The 18,050-nt window shown below is 41.3% G+C and overlaps 1 protein-coding gene across 1 annotated transcript; it reads right to left on the reverse strand.

Annotated features, from left to right (window-relative positions):
* Window positions 1–1,916: 1,916 nt before the first annotated feature.
* LOC143324528 (FXYD domain-containing ion transport regulator 3-like) lies at window positions 1,917–14,192 on the reverse strand. The gene is made up of 8 exons (XM_076737097.1): window positions 13,955–14,192; window positions 5,914–5,969; window positions 5,286–5,318; window positions 4,914–4,937; window positions 4,621–4,695; window positions 4,465–4,501; window positions 4,245–4,288; window positions 1,917–2,687 (listed from the first exon to the last, which is right to left on the reverse strand). The coding sequence occupies exons 2-8, from the start codon at window positions 5,945–5,947 to the stop codon at window positions 2,668–2,670; spliced, it is 267 nt and encodes an 88-aa protein (XP_076593212.1). The 5' UTR covers window positions 5,948–5,969; window positions 13,955–14,192; the 3' UTR covers window positions 1,917–2,667.
* Window positions 14,193–18,050: the final 3,858 nt, after the last annotated feature.

An 18,050-nucleotide genomic window follows, 5' to 3' on the forward strand; every position in this document is an offset into this window, starting at 1 on the left:
TTAATGCACTGATCATTTCATGTTGCAGCTGGTAAAGGTGGAGCTTTGATATGCTGCTGAGTAGCTTGTGAATTTACCTCCGTTGATCAATAAAGTCTTATAATGTATTTATCTGCGTCTGCAAAGTAACAAGCAATTAAAGCTATCAAATACATGTACTGAGTGAAAAGTACATTTGCCACTGAAATGTAGTGCAGTAGACGTATAAAGTCACTGAGCACGGAAATACTCAATTACAAGTGAGTAAAAGTAGGCTTCCTTATTTGCTTTCCACCAATGCAAATATCCATTCCACTCTATGTTTGCACTGTTCCAAGAAACACCGGAGAACATTTCAATAAAATGAATATAAATACAAACTCTTCTTCATCCTCAACCTGCCATACATTGAACTTAACCAAAAACACTTTATAATTATCAACCAAACATAAAATACACAGAACATAAAGAAGCAATGAAATAATAAGCCATCCTGAGAGAAACGATCCTGTCCATTTGCTGGATGCTGCAGAGCTCCTGTCCACTGCAGATATTAATACACAGAATTTAAAATGTAAAAGAAAAAAAAAATTGCAATATGAAAAATAAAACTTCCCAAGTCGCCATTCACGTAAGCTATTATTTTTCCTTGCTGTTTTAGACTTTTATTTTTAATGCGAATTCGTCTAATTTCTGGTCCTCTTCTGGCTACCAATGGCTGGCTTGACGCTCCCGCCTCCCTCATTACAGTCAGCCAAGGGGTGAAGACGGAGGGGCCAAGCGAGGCGAGGTCGGGTCCCTCACAACATTGAGACTGACGTTAAGTGAACAAAAAGAAAAGAAAAAAAAACTGAAAATAAAAACCTTCTTTAATGTTATTATAATGAGGCCAACATCACCCTGAATGCAAGTGTAGCCAAGATCCTCTCATCACACTTTATGGAGGTCACTGCTGTTATTCCTCTCTCTGTGAATCTATTTATATCTCTGTGGAGAAGCAGAAACATGTTTGGAGGGTTAAGTGAATGGTTGGTGTGAAAATAGAATAGAAAGTACGGCAGACACATATGATGGTGTCCACTAGATGGCGTCAGACTCTTTCTGAGGCGCAGTTAGGCAGCTGCAGAAACCGACCGTGAAGGTAATAATAATTCCTCCTGGGCTTTTCCTGCTATGACAGCTCGACTGCATGTAGTTTATACACCATATTAAATATCTTGTTTTATCTTCTTATCATTTTTTTCATTGCGCTCAGGCTCTCAAAAACTTGAACTTTAAATAAATAGCCTATTAAACTGCAAGCTGCATACGCATCCGTGGTATCCTCACACAGGAGTTTCCACTCACGGAGCCTGGCTCGACTTGGAAGCTGTCAAAAGATGAAAGTTTTAAGGCTCCACACACTCTTCACTGGAGACAGTACTTTAATGTTTCTAATTCTCCCCGTCTTTATGTTTGCAGCTCTCCAGTCTAACACAGACTGGTCATATCACATCATTTTCAGCCTCGATCTTCAACCCGAGCAGAGGTTTGTTCAGCTCATGACTGGAAACACCTGTGTTCACATCTGCATCATTCAGTTTAAATGAAGTTCAATAAATTAGTGATGGACGTTTCTAATTTTTGCAAGTTAATTTAAAGATGCCTCGAATCAGTTCAGTTGATAGAACATGACTTGAACAATCTTTTCATCCGCGTGATGCACTAAGTGAAAGCTTACTTATATACTTTAAAGACAAAAGCACTCAAACTGAGTATTTTAAAGATTCAAAGTTTCTATTTGTCACATTTCAAACATGAAGATTAGACAAAAAGAAATCTAAATAATGAAATTCTGAAAACAAGAAACTTTAAATCCCATATGTGTCAAAATGTTTGCATGCGCGCACACACACACACACACACACACACACACACAATTAAAACCCATAGGTCAGTTCGTTTCAGTAATTCTTTTATAGAAACATGACAGAGTCTTCCTGCATCTCTGAACAGTGCAATCCACTACTTTCAACCCGAACACTAAACATGGGAATTAACAGATTATCATGAATTATAAACACCACTCTAAACACTGCTGACTATGTGGATTTCATATACTTGGCATGAAAGTATGGACAGTGGGTTAGGTTGGTGACAATAAGCAACTAATATCTACATCAATGTTTACCTCACACGTACAGCACAGACATCAGAAGCAGAAGCACAGCCTACAGTATGCAGACACCTTTTGGAAGTTTTTGGTAATAGTTTTGTGTTACTGTCGTATGAAGTCACTTTCAGCTCAATCAACCAAAACTGTCAGCAATGAATGACAAAGCATTCGACTCAGTTACAGGAGGGATTCTCAAAAGGATGGATGTGTCAGTTTCTTCACGTTAAAGCTTTTTTTTTTTGTTTTTACATCTAAATACCTAAAAAAAATAGTTGAAGTGACTGAAATGACAGTGACAGAAGTTGTGTTTAAAACTGTGTGTAGGTCCGAGTGTGTGTGATGGTGCAGGCTGCAGATCAGTAGCTCAGTTATCAGGCAGAAAGCATCACACCTCACGCACAGACTACTCTCTGCTGCTCTCTAACAATGAAACAAAAGCCTCTGGTTGGATGTTTTGAATCCCGCCGCCGCTCCTCCTCCGTGTTATCTGTTGGTCACAGGGTCGGGAAGTCAGCGTGTGTTCCGGTCGACATCTAGCAGTCGCAGGAACGAGCTGCAGACAAACAGGAAGGAGAGCTTACAAATTCAGACGGTTCATCTGGACATAACTGAAGTGGCTCCTTACGCGTTGATTCACATCTCTGCATTCGGCTTTGACAACCAGTAAAATCTTAACGGCTGAAATTCATCATGAGAAGTGACTGTGATCATTCTCAGCATGAGGAGAACGAGACCAAGACTGAACACACATACACTCATTCTCAGGTAGTAAGCAGGAGAAAGAGTGTGTGTGTGTGTGTGTGTGTGTGTGTGTGTGTGTGTATGTGTCTCCATGCAAGTGGAAATTACCTGGGCACACAGTACAGTATGTCCCAAAGGGCTCCTGCTGAGTTGCTTGCTAACATACTGCACACACACACACACACACACACACACACACACACACACACACACACACACACACACACACACACATGCGCGTGCAGTGTTTTTCTATATGGGCCACCTGTGTATTCTGTGTGAATACACAGACTAGCCTGGTTTTCCAGTCACATCTGACATCATGAGCTCTGAGTTTGCTTGTGTTTTAACCACTTTAACCTCAGTCTTCCCTTCAGTTGTCTGAAAGTTCTCTGACAGTAGATATCATATTTGCTCTTCATCTGCTCGTTCATATGTTTTACAGAAATGTTTGGTTTGTGTGGAATTTTCAGACTCACGAAAGCACTTTTTATAGCTGTACCAGCACATACAACAAGCTGTAAAACCAGCCTTCATCCCTCTTCCTCTGCCTGCCAGACACCCAGAGTCCCACCACCTGTTGAACAGCGAGGTTCATGGCATCGGAATCCAGCACTATGGGAGCTTTCCATTCTGTCTCGGTATGTGTGTGTGTGTGTGTGTGTGTGTGTGAGACACAAGGCAGTTTACACTAAAACAGATGGACAGAGTAAATATAACTTTCAACCTTGGCAGGACGTCAAGCCATGTTTCTTGCCACACAGGAGTCTACATACATATGTGTACTAAATATGCAGTATTGTGGTTGTTTATTGACAAAACAGCCAAACAGGTAGGTTTGTTAGAATAACTCGCGTGTGCTAATCTGAAAAGGAAAAGCTCTGCTCAGTTTAGCTCTTGTCGTTGCTGCTCTCGTCTTGTCTTTTCTGTTGACATTTACAGGAAACCATAACTACAAACCCAGCTTCCTCTCTGTGTTAAAGGTCCAGAGTGCAGGATTTAGTGGCATCTAGTGGTGAGATTGCAGACTGCAATTAACAGAATACACTTCACCTCATCCCCCCCTTACTAAGTGTGCAGGAGATGCTACGGTGGCTGTGAAAAATGTAACACAATTCTTATTTTCAGGTGATCATGCACTAATGAAAACATAACTATGAATATTATGGTCCATCTCTGCCCACAGATCTCCTACAGGCTACACACTGCTGCTCGTTTTAGTGGAGCGAGTTACAGTAAACTGAAGTGAAGCCAGTTTTCTTCGTTCAGCTGTTCCAGTTTTCACCTCTTGAAGATGTCATCAACATAGTCTCATAGACGACAGGTGATTCGCTAAAGAAGGGTTTGTAGGTGGGTGAGCTAACGTTACCTTGGTCGTTGAGCATCTGCTGAGCATTGCTTCCTGTCCTCCGTCTGCAAAGAGAACCAAATGGGGAGTAAGATAAGAAAAACACACAATCTACCACTACTCTGTTAACTAACTTGGCCATGCATACTGTTTTTACAATATAACATGAAATGTGTTTGTTGTCTGGACTTTCCAGTAAAATTACACGAATGTTTTCATGTTGAACTGTATGAAGGATCACCTCTTGTCTTGGTTGAACTTGCACCTGCAGTGGCCACCTGGAAAGACATAAAAGAAGCGTTGACTTTCTACCTGATATCTGTCGAGCACTGTCTGAGTCTGTTTACGACTATCTATGTGTGCATAAGGGTGTGTGTATGGATAATTTGCATCTTACTGAGCAGGATGGTGATGCCAATGAGACAGAGGACAGCAGCTAGAATCAGGCCTCCGACGCGCAGTCTGTGGTAGTCTGCACAAAGAGGCCACGGTTACATTTGAGAACAAAAAATAAAAAAGTGAAGAAACATACAAGCTAATCACATTTGAAAGTAAGTTCAGCAAGTAGAAAAAGGTGACTATACAAAGTGAGTTTTAAAGCTGCTCTGTATGACAACACTGTAGATCATCTCTCTCGCTCCATTAACTTTTACATGAAAGTGGAAAATAAGTTAGAAAACAATGAATTACCGAAGGTAAATGGGTCATCTTCCACTGTGGGGATGGACATAAAGAGGGTCAGTTAAAAGCTGGTTTGAACAGCAGATACATGAGCATTTACAGACACATCCACATATCAAACAGTGACATAATAAAGTCAACAGTACAAAGTGAGAGGAGCAAACACAGTGCCCTAGTTTGATTCTCTCGCTAATGATTGACATACCTGACCATCCAATCAATACCTTCCAAACATTACACCCAATTTCAGGCCAAAATGTAAAAAAGATGACTCTTGTGCTTCTATTGTTCTCATATCCTGTTCCTGTCACATTTAAAAATAGAAGTTTTTGATGAAAGCTTTCAACCACAATTCTCAAATATTTCCTGCGGTGTACTTACAGTTCTGCTCTTCTGCAAACACCAGCGACACAACTGCAAGAGTTCAGAAAGAGAGACACACTGAACAAAAGTGCAGCACAGCTTGAGGCATCTCATTGTGTTTATGAGGGTGGAAAAGAACAGAAAAACAGTTAATGGCTGCTAGTTTATTTGGAAGTATATATTCATGTGGACATTAGTTTTGTGCAATTAAAACTGTAGAAGTATTTTCTACTTTGCTGGTACTTTTGAGGAAAGTCTGTTATTCTGAATCATTGACAAATAAAACTATTGATGAATTCAACACTTTCTTACATCTCAAATTCCTAAAATTTCTCACCTCTGACATGTTACTTAGTGTCTCACAAATATAAGTACTTGAGCAATGTGCTGATGGAAGACGCACTTCAGGCAGAATTTCCTCTGTAAAGAGGAAGTGCAGCTAATGGGTCACATGTCCTTACTGATGTGACATTAATCATGATGTCTGGTTGACTGAAGCTGATCAACACACTGACAGCAGCCAATAAAAATGAACTCATTTTGCTTCCTGACAGCTAAAAAAAAAGGAAGTTCCTAATTGAGCTCCAGAGGATTTTTTTCTGAAAACCTCTGATGAAAAGAGAAGACTTTAAAGAGTTTTACTCACGTGTCATCAACACCAGAGCACAGATCTTTGACATCTTCAAGCTTGAGCTGGTTTACCTGCAGAGATAAATACAAGTCAGTTACCAGGCAAAAAAGGGCAGAAATAAAGATGTTAAAATCATTAACGAGAAATAAACTAAAAAAAAAAAAAAGATCTTTTCTTTCCACTTTTGTTTGCATGTCAGCTGTCATTTGTGCAAGGCTCTGCTTGTATTAACAAAGGGCAAATAGCATTATCTCCAGTCCCAATGGCGCAAATAATCCAATTTTAAAATGGGTGTGTGCATGTTAGAAAGCTGATTACTGCACTCCAAAGTGGCTCATAGCAGCCAACAGAGTCAACAGAGACCTGATGCAGCGTTTGGCCCTTCAGTGTTTCATGAGCGGCAGTGAAAGGACGTAAACACGGAGAAACGAACGCATCGCTCATACGTCACATGCGTCCACACACACAGAGAAATCTGATCGAATTTAGGCAGGCATGAAGTGGACTCTGTCCCTCTCTTTCACACTCAGACGCACACAGAAACTTGATCTGATGTTGATGGGCGCAAAGTGCTCTGATGGAGCCTTAACGGGCGAGCGAGGTCTCTCGGGGTAATGCATCACACTGCTGCCATGTCACAGCTTCAGCCCTCTATGTTCTTGTTTCAATGTTACCCTTTATTTCCCTGTAGGCTTATTCCATCGTGTGTTCATGTACATGTCATCACCCGCTGCGACTGTCTAGATTTTTTTTTTTTTTTAAATTAGATTTTGCATGTGAGGAAAAAAAATCTATGAGAATTCTATAAAAGTGCACTCAGTCCTCCAAAAGCTATTCCTGTCTCTCAAGTCATTTCAGCCTTATTTCTAGCGCACATTAGTGTGTTGCTTGTTGGTGTCGATCAATGGAGATGTTTTGATTCTCCATTCCCTTAAAAACTGACAAAAAGAAGAGTCTTAAACGCTTCCAGTCAGACAGACAGAGATGATTTCCAATCATCTCATGTGTTAGCTGCTGTGTCGAGGCAGCAGCAGAGGTAACGTGCACAGGGAGGAGACACACCTTAAATAAAGCAGCAGTGATTTTCCACTTCCTCCTCTTTTCCGCTCTGAGCATGCCACAGTGAAGAGCAAACACACCCGTGCATTTCAAACTGGTATTTACACACAGTGAGTGAAAACGTGCATGAAGAATAATGCATCACTCGGATGACATCAAGTTCACGTTGGGGTTGACTTCCTGACTGTTTAACTGTATCTAAGAGGTGATCTGAACGCACCGGCAGTATGGGAGTATCGAGTCACATTGCCTGTTTGCCTGTTGGCAAGTGGTAACTGAAAAGAAGACACCAGATCAAACAGTGATGCAGCTTAAAGGTTGAGGTTTGGACTAGGGGTGTCAGTTATTTTTGCACCATACACATTTACTGGTAACCAATGGTTCATTTTTAAGAAAATATTGCCAGATTTTTTGCTATTCTTCTGGACGCAGGCCATTACATGGCAGCTGAGACCCCGTGTCTCCACTGCACTTGTCACCTACTCTGCAAATTTGTCTGATGTGTGTTTGGATGGAGAGCTCTGAAGGAGGAGCACATCTCCCATGAAGTGACCAGTAGTTGTGGTGTAGCTTTCATTCGTGAGAGATGTCCAGCAGCCGTCCTGGCTAGCTTGACTTTTAGCCCATCTTTGATCTCCTGAAGTGTTTTTCAAAGCGTATAGCCCTCAATGGCATAAAGTACACTGGCTCTAGGTACTGAACTAGCTCCCCGCCCTTTACCACGCTGATTCGCAGCATGTTAGTTTCAACCATTTGGCACACCAGCTGGGTGATGGCCCCTGAGCTGTTAGCCAGGCTAAGCAGTGTGTGTGTGTGTATGCAAATTACCCTATAGACCGCCATGCATAACCTGTCAATAATATTCTCTTTGTTTAGCTGTTGACATCCTACTTGTGACCTCCAGTAGCACTTTTTTTAATGAGCGTGTCCCCTTTTGCTTGTCTCATGCATGAACACAAAGACGTGCACATGTGGGCGTGTGGCGTTAATGCACCCAGATACACAGCCATGTGCTAACTGTTGGCAACACATGTTTAATGAGCACGCAAATGCATTCAGGATGTTTGTTTCAAGGACACACACAATGCTTTGTGGTGAACAACACCGACTGGAAACATAACTTTTGTTATGTACATGGAAACATCTTGAAGCTCTTAGGATCAGACAGACAGGACGAACGATGTCACAGTAAAGATTCCCCCTCCAGTAACCTTTGAGACTGAGAGATCCCAATAAAGGAAGATATATGTGAAACAATGTGTCTCCCTCCTCCTGCTGATGATATTTGGAGTTTGGCAGAAAAGGAGAAAGAGAGGAGCAGGACGAGAGCTTCTCTCCTGGTGCCTCTCCACAGCAACCCAAGGCGAGGCGGGGGGAATGTAGAGGATGGGAAACAGGCCAACAACCACTAGAGAATGGTTTACCTCAGGAGAAAGACACACTGAGAGGAGAGAGACGGAGGGCAAAGACAGAAAGAGGAGAGAGGAGGACTGGGACAGAGGAGAAGACACAGAGGGCAGGCTGACGGTGAGAAGGGACGCAGAGGAGAGACAGAGAAGAAAGACGGGGGTAAAGACGTGGTGAGGAACTGAAAGCAGGAGAGTGTAAGAGAGGTGGCGCCTCCCTCCTCCTATTTGAAGAGCATATTTTAAAGCAAATGTTGGTGTAAGGTGGAGCCGGGAGGTGAGTGTTGGAGGCGTGTCAGACAAAGTCACAGCACCCAGGTGGACGACTGAAGTACAGTGTGTACGATACGCTTACAGAGCTGACAACATTCAATATCAAATATCAGTGCTTCTTTTGTCGGCCTGCAGCTACAGATTCTTTCCATTGTTGATCAATCTGCAGATTATTTTTGAGTGTAAAACATGAGAAGGTTGTGAAAAATGCTGATCATGATTTCCCAGAGCTGTTCAGTACGTGAACATGTAAGACAAAGAAAAGCAACACGTGCCCATGCTAAAGAGGCTGGAACCAGCAAATGTTTGGTATTTTTGCTTTAAAAGCCACTTTGACAATTAATAGATTATCAAGATAGTGGCAGACCGATCAGCCAATCAGCTGATTGTCTCCGATCTAATTCAGTAATACTTTCACACTAAATACAGCTTTTACAAAACAAACACGAATCAGACTGAGTTGCAGAAAGAAGGCTGATCCCAAAGAAAGCTGTGACCGCTCATATCACATAAAGACTAGTTTATTTTCCCCTGAGGACAGATTTCCTGTGGAGCCTCTTCTCCAGCACCGCCTGGTCCAGGGATAAAGACTTTTCTGTTCTGGCTCTGTCACGCTACCCTGCCTGTCTCCAACTGTCCCTGTTTTTTTTGTTTTTTTTTTGTTTTCAGCTCATGCTGCATCTCTTTCTCTTCTTGTCTTTAGGACTGTTTTTCCACTTTTCTGTCTCTTCCTGTGTCTCTACCCCCTCAGCTTCTTTCATTCTGTCTTCTCTGTGTCGGTCTGATACTTTGTCCTACTTCTGTGTAAAGCTTTCAGAATGGCCGTTTGTGTAAAACCACTGTTTCACACCGCTCTTTTGCTTTTGTTGAGCTGCTGTCTCCTCTCAAACCCTCTTTAAACCACTCCTCCACTACTTCCCTTTTCTGACACACTTCTGCACGTCCTTGCTCCTCAGCCCGTCCCCTATCCTCCTCTTTCGTTAAATCTTTTCTACTCATTTATCCCTTCCCTTACAAACACCCTGGAGCACAGGCTCTCTCGGCTCTATGCCTGTCTCACGCTCACACACTATCATCTTCTCTTTTCCATCCCACTCTTCTCCTCCTCTCTTTTCCACCAGTAAGGTTAAAACTGCTTTGTTTTGAAAAGTTTTCATAGAGACCATTTTCTCTCTAGTAAGTACTTCCCATACAGAAATCAGGAATGAGAGGAATTTCCAAGAAATTAAGTCTGTAATTCTGTCAGTGGAACTGCTTCCCTCCAACACGTTGGCACAGACAGAAAGGGCACCAGTAGGCTTTGAATGTGGGTGTTTTACTTTCTTCTAGGTTAGGTGACAACACACAGACACCCCTATGTGCACATACACACACAAACACACACAGTCAAGGCCTTTGAATGAGAAACACTTAAAAGCAACATGTTCTACTACGTTGTACAACAGCCAAGTGTTCGCCATCCATTCTGAAAAGTACTTTTCCTGTTCAGGTGAGCACGTGTCATGAGAATCTATGATATGGTGGGGATAATAGATACATAGATAATAGATGTATGTTTGTATGAACAATATGCACTACTGCTCACCAAAGAGTGTTTGTAGTAAGTGCACAGTTATGTCAACTTAATGCTGCTTTGTTGCTTTATCCAAAAACCACAGATTCAATCTGTCTCCTCTATTTTGTATGAACATGACTACTTGTATGTGTGTGTGACTTAGTTCCTGTTTCTATTTTACCAACCCCCAACAGCACACACACCCACCCACCCCTTTGAATGCTGAACCCCTGTTTGTATGTGTGTGTGTGTGTGTGTGTGTGTGTGTGTGTGTGTGTGTGTGTGTTCCTGTACTGCACTACAAAGACAGCTGCCTATTCTCAGTGGCATTTTTTATTCCTAAATTAGCAGCACTGGAATCCAGTGTGCAGCACATCCTTTATGACACACACACACACACACACACACACACACACACACACACACACACACAGAGGAAAGTCTCGTTATGTACTATCGCAGCTGGGACACAGCTGAACTTATTCCTCCCTTCACTTTACCACTGCACTGAGGACTTTAATGAAATTGATGAATCTTACCTAATTTCATCACTGCAGTGGTAAAACATGTACATTATGTTTCTGTGGAAATGTGATTGATAAAGCACACGACCTCAGATCTCAGGGTTGTTGAATTATTAAAAAGTTAGACTACAAAGCAGACTTCTTTGTCTCTGTGGCTGCTGTGATAACAGCTAACAGCTTCTGACCAAAGATGAGTTTCACCAAATAACACTACAGAGCTGACTTAATTAAGGTGTTATAGGAAAACAAGCAAGAGAGACAAAAAGGAAGAGGGTGGGAAATCTGTGGCAGCACTTCACTCATGACGAAAGGGAAAGAGGGACGGAGAAGGGGGTGAACACGGAAAAGCATAAACAAGATATCAAGTTTGGAAATAAGTGAGCAAGAGAGGCAGAGAAGACGAATACAAGCCTGGGGGAATGAGAGAGGGAGGCAGGAAGACGGGAGAGAGTGCGGTTGGGAAAGAGGGAGTGAGAGGGGACACAAACAGACAGACGGAGGGTAAGAGGGAGTGGAGCATGCTAGAGCCATGAGTCACACATGGTAACCACAAGGCTAGCAGCGAGCGGCTAGCAACAGGCTGCACGCTCCTCTCTCTGCACTCGTAATCAGGGGGATGGAGGATGGAGCACAAGTCCCTCCTTTCAACTCCCCTTCCATCCATTAAACTTTTAATCATGCACATATTGATCAGCGACTGCTCCAATAAACTTTGTGAAAGACCCGATGCTCTCATTTTACTAACACTTGGAGATGATCTCAGCTTTGTATTAACGTGTGACAGCGGTAAATAAACACATCAGCACTGGTTAACAAGTGAGAAATGATGAGCTGTGTCTCTGCTGAGCTGTGAATTAAAGCTTTGTGGTTACGTGGGGAACACACTGAAGGTCACGGTCACACGCCCGCTATAAAATCAATGTCTTCGTGTTGAGGGTTCTAAATTTGTGTTTGTGAGCCATGGAAGTGATGTGAAGAAAGGTGAGGAGAAAGCGTGTCTGCCTCTTCCTCCCCTCCACCTCTCTCTACTGTCCTCCTCTCACTTTCCTTTTAAAGAGCTGAGGTCATGTGAGGAGGGGTGAGGACAGCGAGCTAAGTCTGTTTCACCTGAGAGAGGAAAGACAACTCTGTCTGTTGTCACCTTTGTTCACCCTTTCTCCATCTCTGTCTATTATTTTATGCACATAGAGTTTTCATACTGCCACAGCATCTGGCCCTTGATTTTGGAGTTATTTTGTCATTTAAAAATGCTCTGTTGTTGTCACAGTACAATTTACAGGGCAGGAACTTTTTCTTATTTGTTAGTCTAGGCTGAAATCATTTTCACAGTGTGTCAGAGTACTAAAATATCCAAAAATACATTTGGGACTATAGATTGAATGTAAACTCTTGAGGAAAATGTAATCTTTGTTGCTACGCAAGCATATTCATGTGTTGCAGGGCATAATATCAATGTGTCTGACAGAAATGTTAGTGATCCACATGGGGACATGCAGACAAATGACCTGTTATTTATGTAAAGTACAATACATGGATGAAAAAAAACTTCTAGTGCATTGCTAACTATCATCCATGTCTGATATACAGTGTATTAATACCCAGAGTTTCATTATGATGTGAGGTTTTGCAGGTGTAATTGACCTTTTTGAAGCCCCCCCCCAATGCCCTATTTAGTACAGTCACTGGTGTCCCACATTTTAACCTCACAAACACACAGAAGGGACCTCAACTTGTTGCAAAACAGACAGACAGCTTGCCAAAGAGTATGTTAGTAAGCTTTGCACATATTTAAAGTCATGGCAACCCTGAAAACACAACATATATTAAAAATGCAGCGTGTCTTCTTCAATCTCCATGTCTACGATTCACATTTTGGTCTGAAATGAGCATTTTGCTCATACACTAAAACCTGATTATGTAAAGCGTCCTGTTTAACCATGCATAGTCTGTATCTATAAGCATGAGTGACGGAAACACACTGATAAAGTGAAAAAACTGTTCATGCATCTCTGTCTTTTTATAATCAGTGCACTGCTGAGGGCATTTTGCCAATCACCTTAATGTTCTCCATAAACTGTGAAAAAATCATTTAGAAGCTTCACTTCAATTTGTGGTAAAGACTTAGTCAATAATGATTCAACAGAAAAGTGATGGATCACAATGCCAGTACCCATTAATTGTTGACATTATTCAACAGGTTAGAACACTAATTATTGATTTTTAAAACTATAACTAACCTGAATGATTGATTATTACAACAAATGACCAATATTTTCAAGTCCTTTCATCCCAACAGTCCTACATTTTACAGAAGAACTGGACAGGTCCTGTATCTGTCCTTGTCCCAGTCTGTCCTTGTGCCACATGGTAGCAAACTGTTATCAACATGGCTCTTATCAGCTGGCCTTTTCACACACACACACACACACACACACACACACACACACACACAGAAGCTTACAGTATGTGTTCAATAAAGCATGTAACAGCATGACAATATTGGAAAATTCCACAAGGGGAGGTCTTTGGGGTAAAACATTTTGAATAGTTTGATTAAATGCTATCTAATGCTATTTATTTAATGCTATTAAAGAGGCATTGCATCAAATATAAACACAGTGCCAGCGATGTCATCTTGATTATTTTAGTCTGTTTTTCTCTTATTAGGTGGCTTTAAACAAGGACAAAAGGTTCAAACAGACACACTGTGAGCGTTTTTAAGGAAATCTGTGCACTTTAAGCCCTTTAAGCTCTTTCACTGGACATCAGCGGTGCGATCAAAGCGCGTGAAGGAGCCGTTACGCACGTTGGGCCGGGGGCGCGTGCCGCTCCATTGTCCTGGCACCGGTCGGCTAGAGGAGAAATGTCAGCCGGATATTATGACATATGTTACTTTAGACTTCACATTTCAAGAAGTCATAGACTTTTTTTCTGGAGAAATGGATGTTTGTAGATTTCATTCGAGCCTGTTGGAGTTCTTCAGTGACCGAATGAGCCAGTTAATAAGAACTACAGAGATTTAACCGTTTTCCATCACAAGTAAACGTGTTAAGAAGCTAGCGCTCAAGGCTTCCTTAAAGTTAGCCAAACTTTAGCTGAGCTGTGCCTCAGTTGCCTTCAAAGATGCTCACGAACATATTTGGAAAACTTAGACTCCACAAAAAAATTCCCTCAATTGATAAAAAGAGTTGAGGAGACAACCTTCTGTGAAATATTAGCTACTTTTGTCCAACACTTACCTCTGACACGTTGTTTTTAGCAGCGACAAAAACGAGGAAATTTCTCTCAAGCAGGCGGATGTCTGACTCCGAACAGACGACTTTTCTCCACACAGAGCGCCAACACCCTGCCGTCAGCTCTGGGACACTCAACAGGTTGGCTTGGTTTTAGAAAAGGGGGCTGAGTTTAAAAATGGTCGCGTTTTGTCAGTGAATCCTGATCCCGGGTCGGTTTCTGCACGGCTGGCAGCTGAAGAGTGAAGACGAGCGGGGCGGGGAAGCTGATCCAGAGTCAGGGCAGGGAGCCCGGAGGAGGAGTGCAGCTTTAATGTTTGCTTGACGAGAACGAAGATGTCGAAGTTTGCCGAGTCAGGCTGAATTACTTTACCACACTTTCATGTAAGTTATGGACTATTAAAAGAAACCGAACGACCCCAGGGCCCTAATAACTATTCACTGTAATTATAATAAAGTATAATAATGTAATATAACAATTACAGTTATAGTACCTCAATGGAAAATCCAGAATTTTTTTTTCAGTCGAAGTTGAGGTCATTAAAGGTCATTAAAGGTCAAATAATTCGAGTTGATCTACAATACACGCATTACATAATTTGTGTGAAAAACAGTACTCACATATTACAATTTGGTTAAACATAATGATATTCATTTAAATTGTGGATGTGCTCACCAAAGGTTTCCAATCATTTTTATTTCTGATCTTGTCAACATTGAAACGTTTGATCACATGGATAATCTAACACTACAGTTTATCATACAGCAAAACATGCAGGCGGTAATGACTAAACATCACATTATGTTCCTAATGATGCACTACTTCACAAGCTATATGCAACGTGATGGTAATGACTAAAATAAGCAGCGTATGTGAGTCTGTCTACATGTGTTTTGACGGGTCATGTGTGTTTACAGAGAGAAAGATCTTCGTGAATATAAATGACTCTGATTTCTGTATCAGTACAGAGCTGGATACATTTTGAAAACAGAAACACATGAGGGGAGCTTCATTTAATCCATTTTAGTCATGACATGTCAATCTGTGTGACCGCTTTCACATCTTGTATAATTTCAGCAGCACTATTTTTTAATATAAATTGTATTTCTCTCCACAGGTTTGTCAAGGTATAATCACCTAAGTTGGTGTGTTTCCTCCAAACCCCCCACCATGCACCCAGTCTCTCCACCCCCAGCGTGTCAGCTCTTCTTCCTGGCCGAAACCGGTTTGTCAGGCACAATATCAGATTTCACTGTTGTCATCTTCCGCTTTTCTACAAGGTACGAGAGGAGGGCGGGGCGGCAGTTAGCACGGCAGTTTGGGAAGAAAGACAGAGAGGCGTAAGAGGTCAGACACAGACACAAACATGCACAGACATTTTTGTTAGGGAGTCATAAGACAGAAACATACTTGTCCTTCCTGGAGCACCTGTTATCTGTGAAGGCAAAGTAGGATGTGTTACTGAGGTTACACACACTGTTCTGTCCTTATCACTGATATTGGCATCGCTCTGAGATTTTTGACTCAGGAGTTAAAGAGAAATTTTGCACACTGAACTTTTTACTTATTTTTGCGGTCCCCATGACTCAGTATGGATGGCTAATGTCTTTAATTTCAATCTTGAGTCAATTACAGTAGAGTTTTCCACGGGTTTACCAAACAGGCTTAATGATCTGTGTGGTTTCAGGACTTACAAAGTATCACGCTGATTCCTCCAGCCACCAGCAAGCAGGCACAGATCAGGCCTCCGATTCGTAGCCTTTCATAGTCTGTTAGACAAAAATGTTAGAAATTAAGAGGCTTCTGGTGCAGCTCACAGAGCGAAAATGCACTTGCAAAGCAAATATATCCCTAAATTAACTGGAGAATTTTTGAAAGAATATTTGACTCATGGCCTATCTAAAATTGCACAAGACAGTTGTTTTTAATGTTGTTTTTAAACAATGAAATTCCCAATTGTTGCTTTTGTTGTCAAGCAATTTCCTATAATGCAAATGAATACTGCACTGATCTTTTTATAATCCATGCAAACAAGTGAGAGGATAGCTTCTGTATACTAGATTAAAAGAATTAGTGGATCAGAGTGTCTGTACTTACTGTAAACAAATGGATCTGCAGACCCAACATGAAGGGAGGAGGAGAAGTTAGAGATGAAAAGAAAAATGAGTGATAAACTTCAAACAATTGCACAACATGACAGCTCTATCAACATATTCAGAGGTATGCTGCCCCAGCAATGCAGAAGACCCATTTTTGGGTTGTTTAGGCCATTGTTGTGGCGACAAAAGAACATAATGTAATTGATTTCTCCCTAAACCAGTTTCTCAACAAACCAGTCTCAGAACAAGATACGGTGAAAGTCGAGTTTTGACCTTACTTGCTTCAGTTTCCATGAAAAGGGTGAAGAGCACTGCAGGAAAGTCAGACAAAGAAAACGTTCATTTGTGTCTGTAATGTTATATATGGGAAAGAAATGCACAGACTTGCATTCTTAGAGCTCCAGTATGGTTTTAAAATGCTTTGTTTCAGCAGTGATTGGTGCAGTTTTGTTTTGTCAAAATATCTTTAACATAACCTTCCAGAGAAAAGAGAATAATCCATGACTTTGAGACCATATGTCCTTGTTGTGATGTGATATGTGGATTTAAGTGTTTGATATGTGTTTTCATTTTATTTACCTGCCACAACAGCCACAACAGAGAAATGTCCCATCTTCAACACAGCTAAGAGTCAGATAGAAAGAGAGATGGGTAAAGACAGGGAGAGAGCATGGACAAAAGCAAAGTGTAGTTTTTATCAATCTTTTTTCCCTTGTTTCTCACACACATGCAGCAAATCTCACACTTCTCCCTCTCCCCAGGCACAATGTCCTTGTTGTGTGTGAGAGGTCAGTGTCTCGTCAGCAGGGATGCATTCTGGTTGTTTGGAGAGTAAACAGCGGATCATTTTTTGCTTGGGGCAAAACCCAGCAGGTTTCCAGACAATTTTCCTTCAACCTCCAGTCAGACTCCAGAAAGAGCTCATCGAATCGAGCCAAACACTGTCATGTGCTTTACAGTATCCAAGGATAGTTTCTCAACCTGTGGTTTTCTTAGTTTTCTAGTAAAACTGATACATAAGTATTATTGATAAATTGGCAAACTTAAGGCCATTGCAGATCAACAAAAGCCAAACTCTTTTCAGAAAAGTATGAAAAGCATTTAGCTCAGTATAATATTTAGGGGCACCCTGTAATGTTCTCCTTAGGCTAGTTGCTACTTCAAGAATGAACCTATGTTTTTGCAAAAGAAATCCAAAGTGTATTAGAAAACCAGGCAACCCTGCAAATGGCTTTTCAGTGACCTCAGTGTAACCTCTAACTGGCCTTGGACACTCTTTGTCCTCCATGGTGTTTCGATTCACTGCATTTTGGACATTCAGTGACCTTCCTCTCCGTTGCTCTCCTTCCTTCTGGCTCAGATGTGTTTTACATTGACAGGTAGTTTTTTTTTTTAAACATCCCTGCCTGCAATCCTGGCAAAAGCACAGTGAACCTACATGTAGCAATAGATAAAACATGTTTCATGTTTTTTTGTACTTGTTTAGTAAGTCCTTCAAGAAGACCTTTTTTTTTTCTTCTACACGGAATTTCTTACAGAGATACACACTTTGCAGCAGCTTTTCAAGAAATGGACACCAAATGAAAACAAAGATAATCCAGAGACTTCTTATCATGCAGTTTTTGTTCATCATGGCCCCAGTCCTCCGTCAAAAAATGTCATTGCAGCTATCAGTTAGCATGACATTAGTGAAGGTCAAACTGTGGACAGGCCTCTGTCATTAGAGTCTCGTGTCTTAAGGCAGAAGAGAGACGAGTAGCCTTTCTACTTGGACTTAAAGTGATTCAAAAATAATAATTAGGTTTTGCCCACTCTAATGTGGACATTACAGTTGAGTGTCCTTCACATTTTAGAGATGTTCTGTCAACATCTACTGCATCCTTTACTCTTTTGCTAATTGAATTAGTGCTGGGCTTCTTAACTGTTTTTAAATCCTAATTCAATTTCTCTTGGCTAAGAGAAAAGGTTTAATTAAAAGAGAGCACAATGCTGCATTTGTTAA

This window comes from Chaetodon auriga, chromosome 8 (genome assembly GCF_051107435.1).
Source record: "Chaetodon auriga isolate fChaAug3 chromosome 8, fChaAug3.hap1, whole genome shotgun sequence".
In the NCBI taxonomy this organism is placed as follows: Eukaryota; Metazoa; Chordata; class Actinopteri; order Chaetodontiformes; family Chaetodontidae; genus Chaetodon; species Chaetodon auriga.